This window comes from Oncorhynchus mykiss, chromosome 19 (genome assembly GCF_057628025.1).
Source record: "Oncorhynchus mykiss isolate SJ-2025 chromosome 19, ASM5762802v1, whole genome shotgun sequence".
Taxonomy (NCBI): Eukaryota; Metazoa; Chordata; class Actinopteri; order Salmoniformes; family Salmonidae; genus Oncorhynchus; species Oncorhynchus mykiss.
The window spans coordinates 41,340,869-41,365,618 of record NC_143040.1 but is presented as its reverse complement, the minus strand read 5'-3'; the positions used below and the strand labels follow the sequence as shown (position 1 = coordinate 41,365,618).

The 24,750-nt window shown below is 46.3% G+C and overlaps 1 protein-coding gene across 1 annotated transcript in view; it reads left to right on the top strand.

Annotated features, from left to right (window-relative positions):
- kiaa0586 (KIAA0586 ortholog) overlaps positions 1-24,750 on the top strand; it is a 125,446-nt gene that overhangs the window by 67,248 nt on the left and 33,448 nt on the right. The window contains exons 17-30 of the mRNA XM_036954655.2: positions 841-1,022; positions 1,155-1,256; positions 4,428-4,520; positions 6,485-6,675; positions 6,880-7,001; positions 8,766-8,950; positions 9,122-9,290; positions 9,574-9,736; positions 10,066-10,328; positions 10,544-10,620; positions 10,736-10,861; positions 11,243-11,417; positions 13,358-13,503; positions 14,617-14,710. Of these exons, the coding sequence (XP_036810550.2) occupies positions 841-1,022; positions 1,155-1,256; positions 4,428-4,520; positions 6,485-6,675; positions 6,880-7,001; positions 8,766-8,950; positions 9,122-9,290; positions 9,574-9,736; positions 10,066-10,328; positions 10,544-10,620; positions 10,736-10,861; positions 11,243-11,417; positions 13,358-13,503; positions 14,617-14,710 (2,088 nt within the window). The remainder of the gene's footprint in view (positions 1-840; positions 1,023-1,154; positions 1,257-4,427; positions 4,521-6,484; positions 6,676-6,879; positions 7,002-8,765; positions 8,951-9,121; positions 9,291-9,573; positions 9,737-10,065; positions 10,329-10,543; positions 10,621-10,735; positions 10,862-11,242; positions 11,418-13,357; positions 13,504-14,616; positions 14,711-24,750) is intronic.

The following is a 24,750-nucleotide window of genomic DNA, read 5'->3' as shown; positions in this document are numbered from 1 at the left end:
ATAGGGCTGGGCTGCATGGCCACGTGTCTCTTAATATCTTAATAGGCGTTAACTCATCAACAGAAGCCTTCACCAACGAGTCCGGTAACAAATCCTACAACCAAACTACACTCCATCTGAACTTATTAGCTAGTTTTCCCCAACTCCCCCTCGCCAAACAGATGCCGAGTGGCGCGCGGGTCCAGTGGGCAGCGTCCCAGGTTGGCAGATGTGTGGAGGACAAAAGAGTGATGCGTGAGAGTTATTATTTAGGATGGCGTTTACAGCCCTCCTCTTCCCACAACGGACCCGAACAGCAGCTCAGGAGAGATACGAGCCAGGTGTGCTCTCTGTGCTTGGTGCTTTCCACAGGCGGAGCGAGCCGGCCACGGGAGGAGAGCAGCTCTTAGCACGCCCAGCACGTAATGCTCTTCACTGTTCACTACCCCCGTGTTGTGTAAACACAGTTGAGATATTATCTGCTCTGCACCAAGGGGATATACTCTTATGAGCTGGAAGGGAGAGACAGAGAGTGGAGGAGAACGAGGGAGAGAGAGACGTACCCCTCTCTCTTCTTAAGTGCATCTAGCATGCGATATTATGGCCTCCCCTTGCATGTATCATCATACGCTAGTGCTTGAAACAACAAACAACTTATTTTTTCCCTTGGTGACTTTTCGTTGACGGTCGCTCAGTGCCATGATTATAACCAACCACCAGTGTTTAACAGTCTTACCTAGACACTTCGCAGGAAGTACCTCTTCAGCATACTGTTTAGTTTGATGTTAGCGTCTGCTGACTTTGGGTCTTGTGTGTCTAATTGAGACCGTATTTGACATGTCTCCCTCTCTCTACCTCCAGGCCAGCCCAGAGTGGATGGATTGGCCCCCCAGCCCTCCCGTGTCCTCATTAGTGACCCGCCAGTGACCACCTACATGCCCCCCTCCCCACCCAGACCGGCCCCTGCCCCCCGGAAACCCACCGTGGCCGTGCCGGAGGTGACGTCTGGCCCGAGGAGAAGACGAGTACAGCTTCAAGTGCAAGTAAGGCTCAGCCTCGATATCTGCCACAAATATCTGTTGTGGACAATCATCCCAAATGGAATGGCGTCATTGTGTGGACTGTCTAGTCTATATTTGAATCATGCATCTGAACTCTCGCTCTGAATGCACCAGGTTCAGCCCAGTGTGAATATCGAACCCCACACGCCAACCCCCATCCAGAGCCCAGCTCCCTCTCCACCACCTCCTCCTGCTGCTGCTCCTCCAGACATACAGGTACAGTAACACCCCAATGAGAAATGTGACTTGTCTCCCCTCGCCCACCCCCTAGCCAGCTGCGTGAAGGCCCAGTATTATGCAGTAACATTATGCCGTAATGGGCTCAGCCTCAAAAACATCCATCAATCAGCATCTAGACCAGGCCAGTGAAACGTGTGGTTGTACTACGGTGTGCAGGACTGCACTCAGCCCCCCCAATACCTTTCCTTTCCACACTCCCCAGGACATAAGACCCCCCCCCCCCTCCTGCTTGCCCCCAGACCGGGACTCCCTTCTTGCTGAGTCCACAGACTGGGGTAGAAAAGGAGCATTGAGTGAGAGGTGTAACAGTATCCTTATGGGGAGGGAGAGGAGGGAGTGGTCCCAGGGCTGGGGGTTGTCCGTGCCTGCCGTGATGCCTGCTCCTGTTCTGTAGACACCTTTGTTTCTTGCCTGCTAACGTTTCCACAGGATGCATGCATCCCAAATGGCACCCTATTCCCTATATAGTGCACCACTTTCGATCAGAGCCCTATGCACTATATAGGGAATAGGGTGCCAGTCTCTCCCAGACTGTTTGATTCATGACGCCGCTAGCCTTCCTCAGTAATGTCTCCATGCTGGATTGGCTGTGATGGTGTTGTGGGAAGAGGGCCTATAATGTATCCCATATAGCAGCTTGTGGCAGACCATTCACTGGCTATAGATGGCAGTTTGGCCCTCTGAGCTTGGCCCGGCTCCAGACCGCGGGGGCTTTTGGTGGCTTATAGGAGAGAGCTTTTTTCTCTTCATGCTGCACAGCACATTTTTTTGCAATGAGATGTGTGTGTGTGTGTGTGTGTGTTGCTCCCACACAAATATTTCCACCGTGAGTGTGTGCGTGAAAGTGAATGATTAATAAGACTCACAGGAGGTTGGTGGCACCTTAATTGGCGAGGACGGGCTCGTGGTAATGACTGGAGCGGAAAGATTGGAATGGTATGGATCACATGGTTTCCGGGTCTTTGATGCCATTCTGTTCGCTCCGTTCCAGCCATTATTATGAGGCGTCCTCCCCTCAGCAGCCTCCTCTGACAAGACTGTGGTGGAGCCTGCCAGGCTGCAGTGCTGCTCACACTTAAGGGCCACGGCCACTCGCTCTCTCTCTCTTACAAATTCAACTCCGCTCCAGTCAGGCAGGCACATATGGTTGCCTGGCAACGGATGTGGGTTATCAATCTCTGTGCTTGTGGTGGGAGTCAGTCGATGCAAGGACAAAGCAGTGCTGTAGAGGTATGGCTGATGCCTGACTGCTGCAGTGAGCATCCTTCCTCCTCCTCATACTACTGCTGGTCACATAGCAGTTATGCTGATTGCAGCTTTGGTTATGTCCTAGAATTGCTGAAAGATTCCTGGAGTCGGCTATCCGGTTTTCGCTGGTGGTCTAAATGTGTTCTCATTCCTATCACCGTCCTGGCAGTAATGTCTTTGTCATAAGTACTCCTTCAGTTGAGTCATGTCTTGCTATGTACTTGATATTCTAGCATTCCACACTGTCTGAGGGCTACTTTTGAGAGATTAAAAAATGTCTGTTCCGCTCTGCTGTTCTTTGGTTATCAGTTTAGTTTAGAACATCGTAGACCTGTGTCTGTTCATTTTCTATGAAGTCTGGCCACTGAGCAGGGAAGTGTGTTTTAAGTGTGGGTGGCCATTTTCTTCCTCTGTCTCACTGAGGTAGTAGGGAATCACCTGGCCACTATTGGCCTGATCTGTCCGGTCCATCTCTCACCCCATCCCCTCTCACCACCTCCCCCCCCTGTGCTGACTGAGTGGAATGATAATGTGTTGGTGTGGTTCTGTGCCTCTCTCTCTGCAACACTCTGCCCTCCAAGTCCTGGAGCTTTATCCGCAGTCCACAACAAACACCGCAGCTCTCAGTTCTCTCACACTCACTCACCTACCGCCACAGACGGCTCAATACCACCCGGACGGCCCAATACAACCCTGACGGTCCAATACAACCCGGACGCCCCAATACAACCCGGACGGCCCAATACAACCCGGACGGCCCAATACAACCCGGACGGCCCAATAGAACGCAATACAACCCGGACAGCCCAATACAACCCGGACGGCCCAATACAACCCGGACGGCCCAATACAACCCGGACGGCCCAATACAACCCGGACGGCCCAATACAACGCAATACAACCCAGACAGCCCAATACAACCCGGACGGCCCAATACAACCCGGACGGCCCAATACAACCCGGACGGCCCAATACAACACAATACAACACAGCAAACAAATAGTTGCACTGGTAACTACACTCATTAGCACAATGGTATTCCTTTTAATGACCAAATTCCTTACCCGGTGGCCTAATAGCACCTTTCAATCAAATGGTCTGTTAAATGAAAACCGTCTACTACTCTGTATAGTACTGGCATGCTGCAAGGGGAGTCAAGTATTTGAACCAAGCAGGTTATTGTGTGTGTTTACTACAGCAACCAGTGCATATGTATCACAGGCCTCTCAATCAGTCATAAGCAGTGTGTTTTCTGCTGAATACGGAGGCTTCGTTCTCCTGTAATCCTGTGCTGTGTGGGACAGTATGTGATTAAACCTGGTGCCAAACACTGGTTTCAGTCTGAGCCACGGTTAGCTCATTGAACTAATGTAATAAACCTTCCAAGTTGATTCGGAGACTCACACTACATGGGGTGAGTGCACTGTATGTAGGGAATAATCAAGAGCACCGCTGAATGGTGCTCGTATCGGTACCTCCCGCAATCACGCCGAAAGAAATCACTGAGCTTGAAGAGCAGTTGTTTTTCCTATCATAGATTCAATATTTGGACGGGCGGGACTCAGCGAGAGGCTCCCGCAGATTTTCGATCGGCCCGTTGCGTTGGATTGATCGGGTTGTACTTTATGAATGGGAAGCAGGAGGAGTTGGAACGCGCTTCATAATTGTCTCTCTCTCCCACGGCGTTGTTGTTTATTGTTTACGGTCAATAGCCGCACACAAACCTTAGAATGTCACCACAACCCTATCGATAATAATTGGTTTTCCAGGCATTTGTCATTGTCTAGCATGAACTGCAGGTCTGCCATAGCTGGAGGGAATGAGTGTTAATTCACCTTTTGAACCCAATAGTTAGACGGGTTAAATAAGGACTATAATCTATCCGTCCTCTTATTGCAGAGTGTGGAGGGGAGGCATGATGAAGAGATGGATGATGAGGAGGAGAGCGTTTTCCCCGGAACACATTTCCTGGAGGTTGCTGACATTGCCCAGGTAGAGTCCCATTTTGCGTGTCTGTGTGTGCCCAGTCCTGTGTGTAGGAAGTATGTGGCATCTGAGTCACCAGCTCAAGGGCATCTAGAGATCAGGTCTGCTGCGTCCAACACTTTTAACCCTTAATCCTTCTCCCTTGACGTTCACCTCCTTGGAAGGTTGATTTGACATTTTGCAAAAGGAATAGATTATTTTATTAATTTGATTTTCATACAGTGTGTCACCTTTGCATGCCAACGAGATAGCGATATTCAGAGCGGTGCCACAGAGCTTTGAATTTCTCCTCCCTTCCACGCATAAAAAAAAATAATAATTAAAGTCATCATAAATGGATGTTCATTTAATTAGAAACTCTCGTCAATAAAAGGCCTATGTTTTTTCACCTTCCATTGTAATAGATGTTGTACGTTTTCTCTTCGTTTGATGCACTGTCTTTCTCCAGCAGCCCTCCACCGTGGCTTCGCGAGGAATTTGTATGTTATGTAAACCTACATCCCCTCAATCAGCAAATCCACACAAACCATCAGCTTTCCATATTCACCGCTAACAAGAGGCCAAAGCAGCACTGACGCAAATCGAGCCATTAAGGCAGGTTCCTCGCGGTCACACAAGGGCAAATAGTTTGTTAACATAGAAATGCTCCTGTTGTCATGATTGTGTGAGGAGGCTTAGGAGAACAACAGGCTCCACAGCTGTCAGAAAGGAAAGAAAGAGAAAGAAAGGTATTGGAATAAAAAGGGGGTTTGAATTGAAGAACATCTCTATGGTTCCACAGTGCCCTCTTTTGGTCGGGAAGTGAACTACATTCTCAAACAAGGCAGGTTTGAAGTGTAGCTTTGTGTGGATTTGATATGCAATGGAAATGATGTTAGGAGAGGGAGTTTTACATTTGGTAGAAAATGGTGTCCCAAATGGCAAAAGTAGGGCACTACATAGTGAATATGGTGTCATTTGAGATGTATTAGTAGGGTTCAGTTGCTGCCTGCTGCTGAATCACTGTCTGGGCTACTCAGTCCTCCCTCTCATTTTTTTCAAATTGTGGTCATTTGGATCAGAGAGATTGATCCAATAAGTAATGCACACATTTCCAAAAAAGTTAAAGCTGTAAAAGTTTTAATGTGATCTGGAACCATTTCCCATAATTAAGCTCTTTTTAAAATTGCGATCTTTCCCTGCAATCACTCTTTAACTTTTCCCAACAACCCAATGAAGAGTTGTGTTTTTAAAACCCCATCAACACAATGCATCCAGTCAAAAAAGAGAGATCATGAAACATGGGCTGAGTCTGTTGTGTTACACAACCGTGTATAGACGCCAGCTACTAGAGTGTCCCCACCTCAACGCCCTAACACTATTTAGCTATTTATTTATTTAAATGTTTTGACCAAGCAGAAAACTTCAAACAGTCCCCTTTTGGCAGACTTTCCCTCTCTCGTTCTCCCTCTCGTTCTCTCTCTCTCTCGTTCTCTCTCTCTCTCTCTCTCTCTCTCTCTCTCTCTCTCTCGTTCTTTCTCTCTCTCTCTCGTTCGCTTGTTCTCTCTCTCGTTCTCTCTCTCTCGTTCTCTCTCTCATTCTCTCTTGTTCTCTCTCTCGTTCTCTCTCTCTCTCGTTCTCTCTCTCTCTCGTTCTCCCTCTCTCTCGTTCTCCCTCTCTCTCGTCCTCTCGTTCTCTCTCTCTCTCTCTCTCTCTCTCTCTCTCTCTCTCTCTCTCTCGCCACTAGAAATTAGATTAAAGAGCCAGCTTGACGCAGCCTTCTCTGTTTTTACTGCCAAGGAATCTGCAAGTAATGCAAAGCCAGTGACCAAAACATACTAAACGGACACCATAAAGCCAGAGCAAGGGATCTAAAACCCCAAATCACATTTTCGTCCTGACCTTTCAGGCCTCCAATCTTGCTACTAGTGTATCCATCTAGCGTTCCCACCCATATTTTTTCCTACAATTAAAATGTATTTTTCCATCAGGATCCAGAGGAGGAGGAGGAGGAGGAGCTCCATGATGGTCCTATAGAACTGAACGGTCTGGCCTCTCCTCCTACTGCTATGTACCACGGTCCTGTGTTCCCCTGCTACCCTGCAGAGCCCCTACCACCCCCAGACCCTGTCCTCAGCTCCATCCAACACAGAGAGACCCTGGAGAACAGGCTGGTTGACTGGTGAGGAGGATAGCATTATGTTACGCAGTGAAGCTGAACACTGTTTTTTTTTTTTTTTTACGAATGCAGAATACACAAGCCACATTCCAATATCCCTACTGGTGTACTACTTGCAATACCAAATACATGCCAACAGGCAATGTAGAGTTCACCATCAACATAAAGGGAGCTAGTTAGAAGTAACGGGTTTGTTTGTTCGTTTAGGGTGGAGCAGCAGCTGATGGCCAGAATGATCTCCGAGATGTACCATCCCCCTCTAGCTGACCCCGCCCAGAACCAGAGTCCCTCCCACTCTGAGCCAGAGGACAGTGTTACCTCTGACATCGGTGAGAACTGGGACTGGTCACATAGTATACCTAGTTCCACTTGGTCATGCTCACCCTTTCTGTAGCTTACCACATGCATCATCCTGATGATGTGGCAAGTTACAATTTGCTTTCTGAAAGTCTTATATCTTGAAAACATTATTGCTGATGTGCAAAACATTTTGGGACTGTATCAACGGTGAACTAATGAACAACAATACCAAAATGTCGTTTTTGAGTGGATTATTCCTTTAATCCCAACTCTGACCTTAACCATCACAGAAAAACTGGGTGAGAACTGGGTCCTTTCACTCAAAAGGTCTTGTCCTGTTCAGGTCATCCCGATGCCTGTGGAGCTGAGCCCAGCCAGCAATGATGCATTACAGCATAGCTGTGGCTTGGGAGCGTCTGGTAGCCACTTTCCTCAGGGAATTTGTGTGGGGCTCTGTGGTACAGTGACTGTGTCAGTGGGGCTCTGTGGTAGCATTGTGAGTGCTGTTAACCATCCGATGACATGCGAAACGCTACCTCAAGCTCAACGGCTTTGTCAAGCCACCGACCGCAATCCTCATGTTCAGGAATCCCAAAATGTCCCTCGTGGCTTTTAATAAATGAGCTCAAATGGGGTTGGTACGCCTGCTGAGATATTGACATGAAACTGAATAGATGGACTGTACATCATCCCCTTGGTTCAAGTTCCGTGTTGAACAGGATTTTGCAATTCATTTTACATTCATTCATTTCATTTTAAGATAGCTAGGCGAGATAACCACATGTCACATATCACAGGGGGGGGGTTAGTGCTAGTTAATGTTTTTTTTGTTTGGGGGTGGGGGGGGTTGAGGTGAGGAGGAGGGATTAGCTTCGGGGGGAGGCTGGTTCCTCCATTGGGGTGCCGGGACAGGGAAGGGCTTGGACTGGACTGAGCGGGTGCTGCCGTCCCGTAGTGGTGGGAGGGCCAAGAGACCTGAGTGCTGGGGTTGAGGTGTCGGGCCTGAGCCTGAATGTAGGGAGGGGCAGTTTCTTTCGCTGCTCCGTAGGTTGGCACCATGGACTTGTAGTGGATGCGAGCTTCGACTGGAAGCCAGTGGAGTGTGCGCAGGAGCGGGGTGAGATGAGAGAACTTGCCTCATTGAAAGTTATGCCTCACGGTTTATTTGAGTGCGAGCTGTCTGTCGTGAAGGGAGAAGACATGTCAAAGCCCCAATACGATAATACAGTTTCTCATTAAATCATTGATTGCTCTTTCTCATCTACCCGGCTCTGCTTCTCCTTCTTCTTCGCTGCTACGGATTGCAGTCAGAACACTTAAGAGAGGCAGTGGCAGCGACGTTAGCGGGCCATGGATTCAGTTCGTCTCCCAAACGGCACCCCGTTCCCTTTGTAGTGCCCCCTTTTATAGTGCACAATATAGGTAATAGGGTGCCATTTGGGACGTTGCCTCACGCTCTCATCTAGTAGAAAGATCAATGATGTATCACATTTGCAGATGAGGCCTCCACCCTGTGATCACTGGAGGGTGACTCTGCTACTCCCTTTAGACAGAACAGTGAGAAGAATGAGGGGGAAACTGCTGGGCTTCTTTTGTGCAATATAAACCCAGCGATTGGATGTCAACTATTATTTTAATTGTTTTGTTAAAATGATCTCGTATGCAAAAATGGGCATACCAGAAGAGTAGATGTTCCGTAGTGAGAATCCGTTTTGAAACTTTGTGTCCGTCCAATCAGAACACAGATGTTGGTTTTCTGTTGCAAAACGCTCTGCTACAATGTGTGGTTCCAGTGGAGGCTGCGGGTGGAGAGGGCCTACAGCTGTTTGTGGACGCCAGTGTTCCTGTGGACTCGGAGCTGATCAGACAGTATGTGAACGAGGCACTGGCAGAGACCATAGCCCTGATGCTGGGACAGAGAGAGGGACAGGAGAGACCTGTAGCACCAGCCAAGCCTCGGGATCCTCCGTCGCAGGAGGTACTGTGTACAGTCAATCAATCAATAAATCAGTCTTTACTGTATAAATAAAACAAAAAATAGTGTTTTGAAATAGTATTTCTAATCTAACATTTACACTGAGTTATTTGTTCTTTTTTTTACAGTATTTTATTGTAATTGTATTCTTTCCACAATGTGGTGCTGTTGTAGGAGCCCTTGGTGCCAACCCCAGTGCCCACCCCAGAGCCCAGTGTTAGTCCTGGGCCCCCCAGCAGAGGCCTGTCCCCCCTGGCTACCCCACAGGCTTCAGAGCAGGGGACCCCCCAGCAGTCACCCAGAGAACCCCAGCCACAGGAGCCTCACGTCTTCACACCTGCAGGTCTCATAGCATAGTTACTGTATCTCCATTACACACGCACACTCTGCATACTCCGTCTGCGGTCATAGTAATAGAGTGGTCCATGACTAGGGACCACAGCTTTTCATGATCATGTGACCTGATAAGGGAAAACTCAGCGACCTAGTTATAAGCAGAGTTTTAGAGTTCTAGAGTTTTTCTTGTGCTGGTCACATGGTCAGGAAAAACTTGGGCTTATCCATGATAGATTGATCCCCAGCCTATCCGATGAGATGCTGAACATTCCTGTTCCACTTGATCTCAGACCCAGAGCCAATAGTGACCCCAGTCACCACTCCAAACCCCTCTCCCCTGGCGGTGTCCCCTCCCTCTGGCCCTGCCGGACCCTGGGGAGACTCATCGCTGCCCCTGGCTGAGGAGCAACCCCACAGCCCTGTAGAGGAGCAGGAGAAGCACAACAAGCCACTGTGAGTCTGCCTGTCTGCTGATTCTACTGTCTGTCTGTCTGTCTTTCTGAATGGTGGAACTGCGTGGGGACCTCCCTCAGAAGACAATAAGGGGACATAGTGGCGAGTGTAGGATGCACTGCTTGGTGTGGTTGTATTGTACCACAGCTCCCCCTGCTGTCAGGAGATGACAATGCAGTTAGAGTTACAAAGAACATGCGAAGATAACACACAGGCCTGGAACATAGATGGTTATTGGTTTTAACCTAACCGAGCACCACCCATCCTACTAATATCTCATCTCTCTCTTTTTCTCTCTCTCCTTCTTTTTCTCTTCTCTCTTTCTACAGAGTGATGTCAGTGGCTGAGGAAGAGCCTGTCAGTGTGCCTCCAGTCCCACCTGTAACCTCCAGCCCCCTGACCCGGTCTCCCCACTCCCCTACTCCACCACCCCCACCTGGGCCTCAGACCCCCTCCACTCCCCCCTCCTCCTCGTCGGAGGAGACGACCAGCAGCAGCAGTAGTTCCACAGTCACTGGGACAGACGCGGCGGCTAGACACATCTCAGAGGGAGAGCTGCTCCTCAGCTATAGCCAGGCGGCAGCAGCACGGGGTGAGATGGATAGACAACGCAGCTCAACGCGCACATACACACACACACACACACACACACACACACACACACACACAGTGTTGGGGATTATTTCCTCAGACGTCGGGTGGTCTACAAAAGGCCATCAGTTCCTAAGATTGTCAACTCCATAGTCCTCATAGTGTGACTATTATCATGTCAAACCCATTGATGCCTTTTCGTCTGTTTCCACCCAGCCTTTGAGGAGGAAGGCTTCTATGTTCCCTATCTAATCAACAGCTTCTCCAGCTCGCTGCAGGAGGTTCAGGACATGGTGAGTGGCACAGTCTCCACTGCTTTTCTTTTACTAGCATAGCGCTGTTATTCCAAATGTCCAAACGGCTCCCATACACAGCAAACAACGCTGTTACATTTCCTGTGTCACTCAGGACTACGACCCGCCCAGTGAGGGACAGGTGAGGAGGCCTGTCAACCCGGCCCACCACAACCCCATCCTGTCTCTATTGGCTAAGATGGACCAGGGGGTCATCACGCAGACACGCCCTGACCCGGAGGTAACTATCAGACTACTGCACTGCTCTGTACATACTGGAGCTTTATTTTTCCCGTTGTGACATTAAAATGCCTCTAGGTGGCAGCTTTTCCCCATTTGTCAATGCATGCCAAAATGGAAGGTGACCTTATTGTGTTTGTGCATAGCATTTATGCAAGGGAAATCCAATGAAATGCAATATAGACAAAAGCTTTGGCACAGTGTACATAAATACTGGGTTAATGCTGACTTGGAATTGTAAAAAAAATATTGTGATTCGCAAGCAAACAGCCAAGGCATTAAGCCCTTGCAGTGCAGGGTCATGTTCAGAATGGCAGACCGTAGCCAAATGTTTTGCAAAAGCTCAGTGAGCTGTGACTGCTGTGTCCCCCCCAATCCCCAGGAGTCCTGGGAGGAGGAGGGAGAGGTCAGCGAAGGCCAGAGACCCAGGCTGCATCCTGCAGGGGAGAGGCTAGTTACTGGACACTCCCTCACTGTCCAGCCCTGGAACAGGACAGAGCCCAACCCCAGACAGGGACACGTCACCTCCCCAGGACAGCTCACCCTGCAGTCAGCAGGTAGAACTGGAACCGCACGGCAATGTTTCTCATTCCATTCTACCTCTGTTCCCCCTGCCTAAAGGAGTTTGGGGTATATACTTGTTGGATTTAAATGACAAAATGTGTTGCTTTTTAAAACTCTGGACTCAGAACCCACAAACGACAGGCTTACGACCGGACTTCTCTATCTCATTTCAAATGAATCGATATGTGTATGAGGAGAGGAGAGGGGTACTAGAGATTACAAGGCAGTGTTAAGGGTTGATATGGTGTTCACAGGAGGAGGGGAAGGGAACAGGGGAGGAGAAAGCGAGGAGAGGGGGAATAGACGTGTTGACACAACAGAGCAGAGCCACAGTGCTGAGAGAGTTATCCTGAGTCATAGGGGAAATCAGACAGCCTGGAATCTCCATCAGGGGCTGCTGGGAGCACAGAGAGGCCAGGCCAGTGGAAAGCCACTGCTGCTGCCCCGTAGGGGGGGGCTGTGTGTGTCTTTACGTTGTCTGCCTTCTAGAAAGAGTATGTAGTTCATTGAATTTATACAGCACTATTCTAGGACACAAATACTCTTTAAAATACCACTAGAACCCAGAACTAGACAAATAAAGACAAAAGGAAGTGGGATAAGGGTTCTTAAAAAGATGATGATTCACATGATATAGGAGGAGGAGGGGCGCCAGGTAGCCTGGTGGTTAGAGCGTTGGGCCGGCAACCTGGACCGAATCCCTGAGCTGACAAGGTACAAATCTGTTGTTCTGCCCCTGAACAAGGCACTGTTCCTAGGCCGTCATTGAAAATAAGAATTTGTTCTTAACTGACTTTTTAACTTGCCTAGTTAAATAAAGGTTAAGACTGGTTTGTTAAACATAATGTCCACTCTTAACTAGGCCTCTTCTCGTAAAAACGTAGCACTTATCAGTGTTTGACACCCTGCATACTGGTGTTTCAGTTTATACAAATATCTCGTTTAGAGCTGGATGAAAAAGCATGAAATTAATACTGTAATATTTACTTAGTGGTCGAAAAGCAACATGCGATTCTGTTACGGTTGTCGGTCACATGTTGTGAATGCTCCTCTGTGTTCACATGGCTCTTTAGACACGGTGTCTAAGTTCTGCGTCCACTCAGACAGAAGAACCTCATAGCAGATTCCTATCCTCTTCCTGTGTTGGCCAAAATCAATATTTACCCAACTCAAAATCAACTCGACCCGCGGTAAAAAAAAAAAGAGCTCCAATGTTGCTTGGAGACCAGACCAGAGAGAAGGGGGAGAACCCTGCAATCCAAGCAGCAAAGACAGAGACTCTATTAATGACAGAGGAAGAACTCAAAGCCATTTTGTTTTTCCACTCAAACTGGAGCTGTTTGGCACTACTTTTGAACAGGGCCCATAGGACTCTATACAGTGTAATTTGGGATGCACACTACTTTTTAAATAATTTAGCAGACACTCTTATCAAGAGTGACTTACAGGAGCAATTAGGGTTAAGTGCCTTGCTCAAGGGCACATAGACAGATTTTTCATCTTGTCGGGCCGGGGATTCAAACCAGCGACCTTTCCGTTTCTGGCCTAACGCTCTTAACCCCTTGGGCAGCTCTTGACACCAACAGACTGGCGACTCAATTACAATATCACTGAGCTGACACAGAGCCTGTAAAACAGTTTGACAACCCCTCTGTTGTGGCTTATCCTGAAAAGCATGTCAAACCCCATGTTTTGGCTAGAGAAACCATTGTTTGTGTGGCTCTGTGTCATCTGGAAACACTTTCAGACTGCAACGCCTTGTGTTTGGACTTGTGAGATCGTTTCGAAGTGACAGGGCTCCCTCTCCTTTCGAGGCTACGCTGCATGGACACCCGTCATTGATGTTATAATTCTACATGATACTGTATATCTCTATGAGTGGGGAAATGTTAGCTAGGCTTGGATACGGAAGACTGAAAGTGTGTTTCTACAGATGTTACAGATGCAACGAGCTTCCAGGACACTCAGTGGCCAGTTGACATCGGAGTCCTGGATGTGGAGCCAGAGATGTCAAATCAACCTGACACCTCAATGTCACCTCCACCGATGGAGGACTTCGTCTCCCACTGTGCACCACAGGCAAGCATTACACATTTCTACTGTACACACACACACACACACACACACACACACACACACACACACACACACACACACACACACACACACACAGAGACCTGGCTCTCTGTCATTCACACTGTGTTATCCTTGGCAGCTAGGTAGGTGAGGTTAGACCGTGTTGTGTTTCTGTTAAAGATATAGCCGGTTTGAGGACACTTGCACGAGAAGATTCTCTTTCATTAGCCAATGTGCTTCTTTCACCCAAGATGCATTGCAACCTAATCGCTTAGAACAGATCATCTTCTTCCATATCAACTCGGCTCATAGGACAAGACAGAGAGTACAGCCATGTGCTGTGGCTGCGTCCCATATGGAGGATCAGGAGGATGTACTATTCCCTATGTAGTGCGATGGGGTGCCATTGGGGACGAGCCTTTATCTTCTATAAAACTGGTGCAGATGTCCTCCTGTGTGAATCATTGGCTGGCTGCAGCAGCCTCCATACAGTATTGTCTGGTGTTGAGTGTTGACAGTGACAGTGACAAACAACAACCTATTTTATTTTAGCCCCGTGTCCTGCCTCCACATGCGCCAAATGCAACAGGTGTAGACTTTACAGTGAAATGCTTGCTTACCAGCTCTTCCCAGTGACACAGAGTTTACAAAATATATATAATATACATGCAAAAAGGAGAATACCTATCGATGTAGTATCCTCCTTTTGTTCCAATATTTTCTGAATCAGACAAGCAAAGTGGACTCTATTGTTGAGTGTTGACACATGAAACACGCTCATCAGTCGGGATACCAGATCTGGATGTAGCCCATGTGTGTGTTTGGTGATTATTCTTCCTAAATGGAGACATCAAAACAATGTGTTGGCTTCCTCCTCTGCTTTCTGTTGCCGTCTGATCTCCTTCCAATACAATGTCTTCCCTTCCTACGTGTACATATTGTAGGTGTCACAAAGTGCTTACACAGAAACCCAGCCTAAAAACCCCAAAGAGCAAGCAAAGCACGGTGGCTAGGGAAAAAACCCTGAGAAAGGCTGGAACCTAGGAAGAAACCTAGAGAGGAACCAGGTTCTGAACCAGCCTCGTATTTATTGTGTTACCTCTCCTCTATGTTTAGGCAACTGAGGTGTCTTGTCCTCCAGCTCCCAGACCTGCTCCCATCCTGGTCAGGCAGTTTCAAAAGACCAATGGAGAGACATCAGAGAAACCAGGTATGGTCGCTCAGTCCAGGTTTATTGATAGAACTGTGTTTATTCATTCAATTGGTCTCACCAATGCTACAATGTAAATACATTCTAATTGATTATTGTAAAGGGGGCGGCGTGGCACATTATTGGGAGAGACCACAAATCCATCTGAAAGCTTTGGAAAAAATGGGTACATCTTAGACACAAACAATGTGTTTGAGAAGCCAACATACAACGACGTGGGTCGACCATCGGGTGTCCTCTGACCACCAGATGGCACTAGTGTATCTGTGCGGTCTGCACTTCAACTTCCTCCCCTCTCCTTTTCTCCTACCCCTCCCCTTCCCTCTCCTTTTCTTTTCCTTTGTCTCCAAGTCAGGTCACTGCAGTTGTTCTCCCAGAGAGGGTGAAATCATTTTTGCCTGACATCACTGTTGTGTCATGTCTTCCCTAGCTACATCTAGACCACAGGGGGCTTAGGAACTGCTCAAGTCAGTGCTTTAAAATTCAATATTTTACATGGGGCTGGACACACCTCAGTGACAACACAACACGGAGGTGAGGAGATGGCATGAGAGTCACTCAGCATGTAGGAAGGGAGGATAGACATGGAGTGACTGAATAAATAGGCTGCATCTTAAATGGCACCCTATTCCCTATATTCCTCCTTCGGCCGCCTTTCCTTCCAGTTCTCTGCTGCCAATGACTAGAACGAACTGCAAAAATCACTGAAGCTGGAGACTCATGTCTTCCTCACTAACTTGAAGCACCAGCTGTCAGAGCAACTCACAGATCATTGCACCTGTACATGTAAATAACCCATCCAACTACCTCATCCCCATACTGTATTTATTTATTTTGCTCCTTTGCACCTCAGTATCTCTACTTGCACATTTATCTTCTGCACATCTATCACTCCAGTGTCTAATTGCTATATCGTAATTACCTCGCCACTATGGCCTATTTTATTGCCTTTACTTCCCATTATCTTACCTCATTTGCACTCACTGTATATATACTTTTTCTATTGTATTATTGACTGTATATTTGTTGTATGTGTCGAACTGTTTTGCTTTATCTTGGCCAGATAGCAGTTGTAAATGAGAACTTGTTCTCAACTAGCTAGGTGAAATAAATAAATCAGGGATCATCAACTAGATTCAGCCGCGGGCTGATTTCTTTCTTGGGCTGATGGTTGAGGGGCCGGAACATAATTTGTAGCCATTTGACCCCAAGAATCCCAAACAGATATAAAATATTAGACCAAAACATAATAATTTCAAACCGAATACAATCACGTCTCTCTATTATGCGTGGGAATACTTGGGAACAGATTTCCAAAATTCTCATCAGTTGGAGTTGGAGTTGATTTTCTGGTGTTTTTACAGTCTTATGTGCAAATAAAACCACTTGTGGGCTAAATTCATCCCAGAGGCAGCCAGGTGGGGAACCATGCCCTATAAAGTGCCTTCGTAAAAGTATTCAGACCCCTTGACCTTTTCCACATTTTGTTAGGTTACAGCCTTATTCTAAAATTGATGAAATCGTTTTTCCCCTCATCAATCTACAATACCCCATAATGAAAAAGCAAAAACTGGTTTGTCGAAATGTTGACTAATTCATTAAAAATTAACAACTTAACAACTTAACAACTTAAATGTCACATTTAATGTCACATTTACTCAGTACTTTGTTGAAGCACCTTTGGCAGCGATTACAGCTTTGAGTATTTTGTTTTTGTTGAACCTTTATTTAACTAGGCAAGTCGGTTAAGAACAAATTCTTATTTACAATGACGGCCTACACCGGCCAAACCCGGACGACACTGGGCCAATAGTGCGCTGCCCTATGGGACTCCCAATCACGGCCGGTTGTGATACAGCCGGGATTCGAATCAGGGTGTCTGCAGTGACATCTGTAGCACTCAGATGCAGTGCCTTAGACTGCGCCACTCGGGGTATGACGCTACAAGCTTGGCACACCAGTATTTGGAGAGTTTCTCCCATTCTTCTCTGTAGATCCTCTCAAGCTCTGGCAGGTTGGATGGGGAGCATTGCTGCACAGCTATTTTCAGGTCTCTCCAGAGATGATAGATTGGGTTCAAGTCCGGGCTCTGGCTGGGCCACTCAAAGACGTTCAGAGACTTGTCCCGATGCCACTCCTGCATTGTCCTGTTGGAAGGTGAAGCTTCACCCCAGTCTGAGGTCTTGAGCACTCTGGAGCAGGTTTTCATCAAGGATCTCTCTGTATTTTGCTCCGTTCATCTTTGCCTCGATCTTGACTCGTCTTGGTGGTTCCAAACTTCTTCCATTTAAGGATGAAGGCCACTGTGTTCTTGGGGACCTTCAATGCTGCAGAAATGTTTTGGTACCCTTCCCCAAACCTGTGCCTCGACACAATCCTGTCTTGGAGCTCTACGGACAATTCCTTTGACCTCATGGCTTGGTTTTTGCTCTGACATGCACTGTCAACTGTGGGACCTTATAGACGTGTGTGCCTTTCCAAATCATGTCCAATCAATTTAATTTACCACAGATGGACTCCAATCAAGTTGTAGAAACATCTCAAGGATGATCAGTTGTAACAGGATGCACCTGAGCTCAATTTCGAGTGTCATGGCAATACTGAATACTTACAGTGCCTTGCGAAAGTATTCGGCCCCATTGAACTTTGCGACCTTTTGCCACATTTCAGGCTTCAAACATAAAGATATAAAACTGTATTTTTTTGTGAAGAATCAACAACAAGTGGGACACAATCATGAAGTGGAACGACATTTATTGGATATTTCAAACTTTTTTAACAAATCAAAAACTGAAAAATTGGGCGTGCAAAATTATTCAGCCCCTTTACTTTCAGTGCAGCAAACTCTCTCCAGAAGTTCAGTGAGGATCTCTGAATGATCCAATGTTGACCTAAATGACTAATGATGATAAATACAATCCACCTGTGTGTAATCAAGTCTCCGTATAAATGCACCTGCACTGTGATAGTCTCAGAGGTCCGTTAAAAGCGCAGAGAGCATCATGAAGAACAAGGAACACACCAGGCAGGTCCGAGATACTGTTGTGAAGAAGTTTAAAGCCGGATTTGGATACAAAAAGATTTCCCAAGCTTTAAACATCCCAAGGAGCACTGTGCAAGCGATAATATTGAAATGGAAGGAGTATCAGACCAGTGCAAATCTACCAAGACCTGGCCGTCCCTCTAAACTTTCAGCTCATACAAGGAGAAGACTGATCAGAGATGCAGCCAAGAGGCCCATTATCACTCTGGATGAACTGCAGAGATCTACAGCTGAGGTGGGAGACTCTGTCCATAGGACAACAATCAGTCGTATATTGCACAAATCTGGCCTTTATGGAAGAGTGGCAAGAAGAAAGCCATTTCTTAAAGATATCCATAAAAAGTGTTGTTTAAAGTTTGCCACAAGCCACCTGGGAGACACACCAAACATGTGGAAGAAGGTGCTCTGGTCAGATGAAACCAAAATTGAACTTTTTGGCAACAATGCAAAACGTTATGTTTGGCGTAAAAGCAACACAGCTGAACACATCATCCCCACTGTCAAACATGGTGGTGGCAGCATCATGGTTTGGGCCTGCTTTTCTTCAGCAGGGACAGGGAAGATGGTTAAAATTGATGGGAAGATGGATGGAACCAAATACAGGACCATTCTGGAAGAAAACCTGATGGAGTCTGCAAAAGACCTGAGACTGGGATGGGGATTTGTCTTCCAACAAGACAATGATCCAAAACATAAAGCAAAATCTACAATGGAATGGTTCAAAAATAAACATATCCAGGTGTTAGAATGGCCAAGTCAAAGTCCAGACCTGAATCCAATCGAGAATCTGTGGAAAGAACTGAAAACTGCTGTTCACAAATGCTCTCCATCCATCGAGCTGTTTTGCAAGGAGGAATGGGAAAAAATGTCAGTCTCTCGATGTGCAAAACTGATAGAGACATACCCCAAGCGACTTACAGCTGTAATCGCAGCAAAAGGTGGCGCTACAAAGTATTAACTTAAGGGGGCTGAATAATTTTGCACGCCCAATTTTTCAGTTTTTGATCTGTTAAAAAAGTTTGAAATATCCAATAAATGTCATTCCACTTCATGATTGTGTCCCACTTGTTGTTGATTTTTCACAAAAAAATACAGTTTTATATCTTTATGTTTGAAGCCTGAAATGTGGCAAAAGGTCGCAAAGTTCAAGGGGGCCGAATACTTTCGCAAGGCACTGTATGTAAATAAGATAATTCTGTTTTTTGGTTTTAATACATTTGCAAACTTTTTTTTTTTAAACTGTTTTTCGCTTTGTTATTATGGGGTATTGTGTGATTGCTGAGGAAATTGTTTTATTTCATAAATTTTAGAATAAGTCTGTAACGTAACAAAATGTGGATCAAGTCAATGGGTCTGAATACTTTCCCGAAAGGCACTGTATAGTGGAATAAGTCTCTCTGGTCAAAAGTAGTGCACGGCTTATAAGGTACCATTTGGGACACGCCATTGGCCTTAAAGAGGAGCAGGGCTACTGTAAGGTTATTGTGTACCAGTGGGAGAGAGACTCTGGGAGTGAAGCAGTGCCACTGCGTTGAGATTAGGTAGACTAATCCAATCTAAAAGAGAGGAAGAGTGAAGGATAATGGAGAACGTGGTATTAATACTGCTGAATGAAGAGGATCCTCATGGGCTTTGTCTTAAAGGTCCAATGCAGCTGTTTTTTGTTTTTATCTCGATATCAAATCATTTCTGGGTAACAATTAAGTTGCTTACAGTAATTGTTTTCATTAAAACGGTCAAAAAGAAGCAAAAAAAAAGAGCACTTTCTGAAGCAAGAATTTACCTCGGACTGTCTGGGAGTGGTCTGAGTGGGGAGGGGAAAACTGAAAACTAGCTGTTATTGGCAGAGAGGTTTGGAACTCTCTTTCTTATTGGTCTATTAACTAATTTACCGTCTGGTGATGTCACCAGGCAGGCCAAAACTCGACCTCACCAAAACAGGCTGACATTTCAGACGGTCTTTTCAAACAGCTCTTACACTAAAAGAGCAACATCATAATTTTCACAATTCCACAGTATTATTCCAACTTCATAGTGTGGAAAAAGTAAATAAAACACAGGAAAATCGCATTTTCAACTGCACTGGGCCTTTTAAATGTCTCCCGTGTGGTCAAAAGTAGTGCACTATGTCGAGAATTGGGTGCCATATCGGACGCATGCAAGTCACTCTGGATAAGAATGTCTGCTAAGTGACAAAACTGTAAATGTAAAAATGCTTCCTGGTATTCTACTAGGCACTGGGGGCTTACTGCTGCTGTACAAGCATTTGCCTTCCGTGTGTTTGTTACTGCGAGAGAACATGCATGTCACCATGTTGGCCAGTGGAAGCCAGTCCAAACTGATTACTGGAGCCTTTATTGTGCTGGCTAATGGCTGTCTCTGCCTGCTTTCTTCACTCTGTGTGTCCCAAATGGCACCCTACATAGTGCACTACTTTTGACCAGAGCCCTATGGGCCCCAGTGCACTATGTAGAGAATAGGTGCCATTTGGGATTCAAACTATCATCTTAAATCATATGAAGCTGTAAGAATGACTGGGCTTGATCCTACGCCCTCATATCTAATGGTTCATTATGTATCTGAAATTGCATCAAACTTTATCCGGTATATCAGTTGGATTAGTTTTCCTTATCTGCTTTTCCCTCAAATCAAACACTTTCCCTGCCTGTCCTTTAAGCCTGTGAGTCTGTGATGATAACTAGCTACCGTCCATGTCGGCTATTTCGTGATGGCCAGCAGAATCTGTTAAAGTAATTCATTCTGTGTTTGGATATTTTTGTAGCTGTGTTGAATGTCAGTGTGCTTTGTCTCTCACTGCGTCCCTGTAGGGAGTTTTGTTTCAGCAGTAATGTGATGGACCAGTGAGATGAGGGACGGGTTGAAAGAGCAAAGCTTCCACCTGCATGTTAATGTTTCTCGTTTCGTTTTTGTTTATCGCCTCAGCGCCTTCACCCCTTTCTTCTCCCCCCAGTTGTCTAGTCGTTGTAGCTACTTGTTGTTAGGGAAGAAAACACAAGCCTGAATTGAAAGGGACAACTCAACTGACGCCTTTGCAGCTAACATGATTATGTTACCACTCAGTTATTGTGTCTTAGCCTATATGTTGTGCTCTGGCTTTACTTGGGGAAACTGAACTCCGTCAACAGCAGGGGGCTTTGATTTGGGTGGTCAAGTAAAAAAGCCATTCAAATAAAAAATACATTTCACTAGCCGTTCATTACTAGGTTCAATGAGGAACTGCATTTAAAGGTATTGTCAAGGCACTACACTGGGGCTATGTCCCAAATGGCACTCTATTCCCTATATAGTGCACGACTGGTCAAAAGTCGTGCACTAGATGGGGAATAAGGTGCCACTTGGGACGCAATCTAGGACCTGATTGTGTGCGCTGGAGCTAGAGTACTGAGTGACAGAGGCCTGAATTCTCTTACGTATGCCCCAAGACCAGTTAGCTGTCGCCTCCTGTCCTGCCTCCCTCCATGCTATAGATGGGCCGATGGTCTGATTCAATGTGTACTGGAGCCTAATCATTTAGACTGGACGTGACACAGTGAAGGTTGTCTGTCCGGCATGGGTCCCAAATGGCCCCCTATTCCCTATTATACAATACTACTTTTGGCCACAGCCTTATGGGGGATGTAGTGTCCCATTTAGGACGCAGGTTCTATTTACAGGTTGGAAAGCAATAAGAAACTATATAGGATTATATGGTCAGAGTGGATGCACTGTCTGTCTGTCTCCCTGCCTCAGTTTAGTGTTCACTCCAGGCACTGGATTGTAACAAGATCATAGTGAATGAGACTTTATATAACCATGGCTTGCAGTTGTCTTAAAGGATACATCCACAGTTGTTGTTATGTATGGCAAAGCTACTACTGAATGCAAGCTTGAATAAAAAAGGACCTAGAAATTGTATATTGTTTTAGCTTCATTTTGACACACAATGATCCGTACTGCAAACAATACCTTTATTAGCACCAGGAAGTACTGGACTGTACTATTTATTTGGAAAGGGGGTGTTCTGCTGGGCTCCCTGGCACTAAATTGTATACATTTTTTCAGGATGAATGTTTTCTTATGTTGCGTTTGGATGTAAACTGTATAAATGTGGTCCTGCCCTGAAGCCAGACCAACTCTGTTTTCTGTGGACCTACTGTATAGTATGTGTGTTTGGGGAGGTGCGACAGGGGGAGCGGGGGTCTACTTTCCCCTCCCTTACCGTCCTGCGTCATTGGCAGCAGATGAAGTGTAGAGGTCTAAGTCTAACAGGCTCACTAGAAGAACACCATACGGATATAGAACCTAAACTGTTTCCAAGCTTCAGATATGTTTTCATCGTCAGGATCAAAACACACCACACCAACTCGCTCAAGGAGTTTTAACTTTCAAAGAGCTCTCCCTCTCTCCAGTTAATCCTCATTTAGCTGATGTGCTTCTGAGCTGGGATCTGTAATTAACAGTCCGTCAGCCCCCCAGTTCACAACACTAGCTGCTGTAGGATGAATTACCACAGCAGCACCACTGAGTTGACAACACTGTTGGGATAGGGTGCCATTTGTGACACACAGTCATTTATAGAAATGGGAATATTTGAGGACGTATTTGCAGACATTGCACAGTGTGATGTTTGTAGGATTTTAGGCCTAAGTCCCTTGGAGGCGCCACTCTGTTTTTCCTATAGTGATTTACCATTGTTTATCTGACTATGCCTTGTTACAGTTCATCAATGTTTACTCATGACTTTGAGTAAATTGAACTAACTCTTCCCACTGATCTCCCTGACTGTTTGGTTATTAGTGTTTTTTTTTTTCTTGCCGAGAGATTAGTCTGGCTGCTGGGTTTTTTCCACTCAGCCAGGCAGCAGTCTTCGCTAAAGCAAACAAACAGTACATATTTAGACACAGTGGCTGTGTCCAAAATGGCACTCGATTCCCTACATAGTGCACTACTTTCATCCATGGCCCATTGGGCTCTGGTCAAAAGTAGTTCACTATATAGGGAATAGTAGGGAGCCATTTGCGACACCGCCTTAAACAAACAGTGTATAGGTTTATGGCTATTCATGGTTCTCCCAGGGAGGAATGATTATTTACCCTGTAGCAGAGTGGATGTCTGCCCTCCTACTTTGAAGTGAAAGATACACAAGTTAGGTTCCTTATTTTAAACAACTCTCTCTCCCCCAGCCGATAGCCAAGAGCACCTTTTGTCGTTTCAACAAACACAACAGGCTCGCTGCGCTTAAATGTGTTTAACCTAGCTTCAACCCAATTTCATTGTCAACCTCCCTAGACGCTGAGTTATGTGGAAAAGGGCAACATGCTTACAACAAGCTGACAAGACTGGGTGGGAAACAATTCTAAAGCACGATGGGAGACTATTTATCGTCCACGCTCGTGTTGAGTCCTGCATTTTCAGCCAAACACTCTGACGCTTTGTCATTGACAGTGTTAGCACAAACATGTTTATCAGCAGCGTTGGCTGGCCGGACTGGCTCCTCTTTAGAATTGAGGCCAGACGATGGACATTGCTACTCTGGTCTTAAGGGGGATTCCACTGTGTTGTTGTATTGGTTAGCAGGAAGTGGAGTAACAATGATCAAATCCGCTGCTAAACCAACAAAAGACAAGCCAGGTTCTCTGACGTAGTCTGCCAACAGTCCGGGCACTACTGCGCACAGGAGATTGGTGGCACCTTAATTGGGGAGGACGGGCTCGTGGGAATGGCTGGAGCAGAAAGAGTGGAACGGTATCAAATACACCAAACACATGGTTTCCATGTGTTTCATGCCATTCTATTCACTTCGTTCCAGCCATTATTATGAGCCGTCCTCCCCTCAGCAGCCTCCTCTGCTACTGGGTATGGAAAACATGGAGCTCCTTCTGTGTAAACCCCTGCATTTTAGTGTTGCCCTTGAAGTGCTATATCAAAAGTAGGGAATAGGATGCCATTTGGGATGCATCCAAGCATCTGCACAATGGAGAAGGTTGTTCCTGGTTGTTCTTCTATCTAGCAGCCAGGCTCATGGTTACATGAATCACCACTGCAGACCACAGCGCTCACGAGAACTTAATTAACAAATCATGTCAGCTCTGAAAGTCTCTGTAACAAATGCAGAAGTCCTTAACTTGGTCCACATGAGTCAAACTCCAGAGAGAGAGAGAGCAAACAAAAGAGAGAGAGAGAGTGAACAAAAGAGAGAGAGAGAGCGCGAACAAAAGAGAGAGAGAGAGCGAACAAAAGAGAGAGAGAGCGCGAACAAAAGAGAGAGAGAGCGCGAACAAAAGAGAGAGAGAGCGCAAACAAAAGAGAGAGAGAGCGCGAACAAAAGCGAGAGAGAGCGCGAACAAAAGAGAGAGAGAGCGCGAACAAAAGAGAGAGAGAGCGCGAACAAAAGAGAGAGAGCGAACAAAAGAGAGAGAGCGCGAACAAAAGAGAGAGAGAGCGCGAACAAAAGAGAGAGAGAGCGCGAACAAAAGAGAGAGAGCGCGAACAAAAGAGAGAGCGCGAACAAAAGAGAGAGCGCGAACAAAAGAGAGAGAGCGCGAACAAAAGAGAGAGAGCGCGAACAAAAGAGAGAGAGCGCGAACAAAAGAGAGAGAGCGCGAACAAAAGAGAGAGAGCGCGAACAAAAGAGAGAGAGCGCGAACAAAAGAGAGAGCGCGAACAAAAGAGAGAGCGCGAACAAAAGAGAGAGAGCGCGAACAAAAGAGAGAGCGCGAACAAAAGAGAGAGCGCGAACAAAAGAGAGAGAGCGCGAACAAAAGAGAGAGAGCGCGAACAAAAGAGAGAGAGCGCGAACAAAAGAGAGAGCGCGAACAAAAGAGAGACAGCGAGAACAAAAGAGAGAGAGAGCGAACAAAAGAGAGAGCTAACAAAAGAGAGAGAGAGCTAACAAAAGAGAGAGAGAGAGCGAACAAAAGAGAGAGAGAGCGAACAAAAGAGAGAGAGAGCGAACAAAACAGAGAGAGAGCGAACAAAACAGAGAGAGAGCGAACAA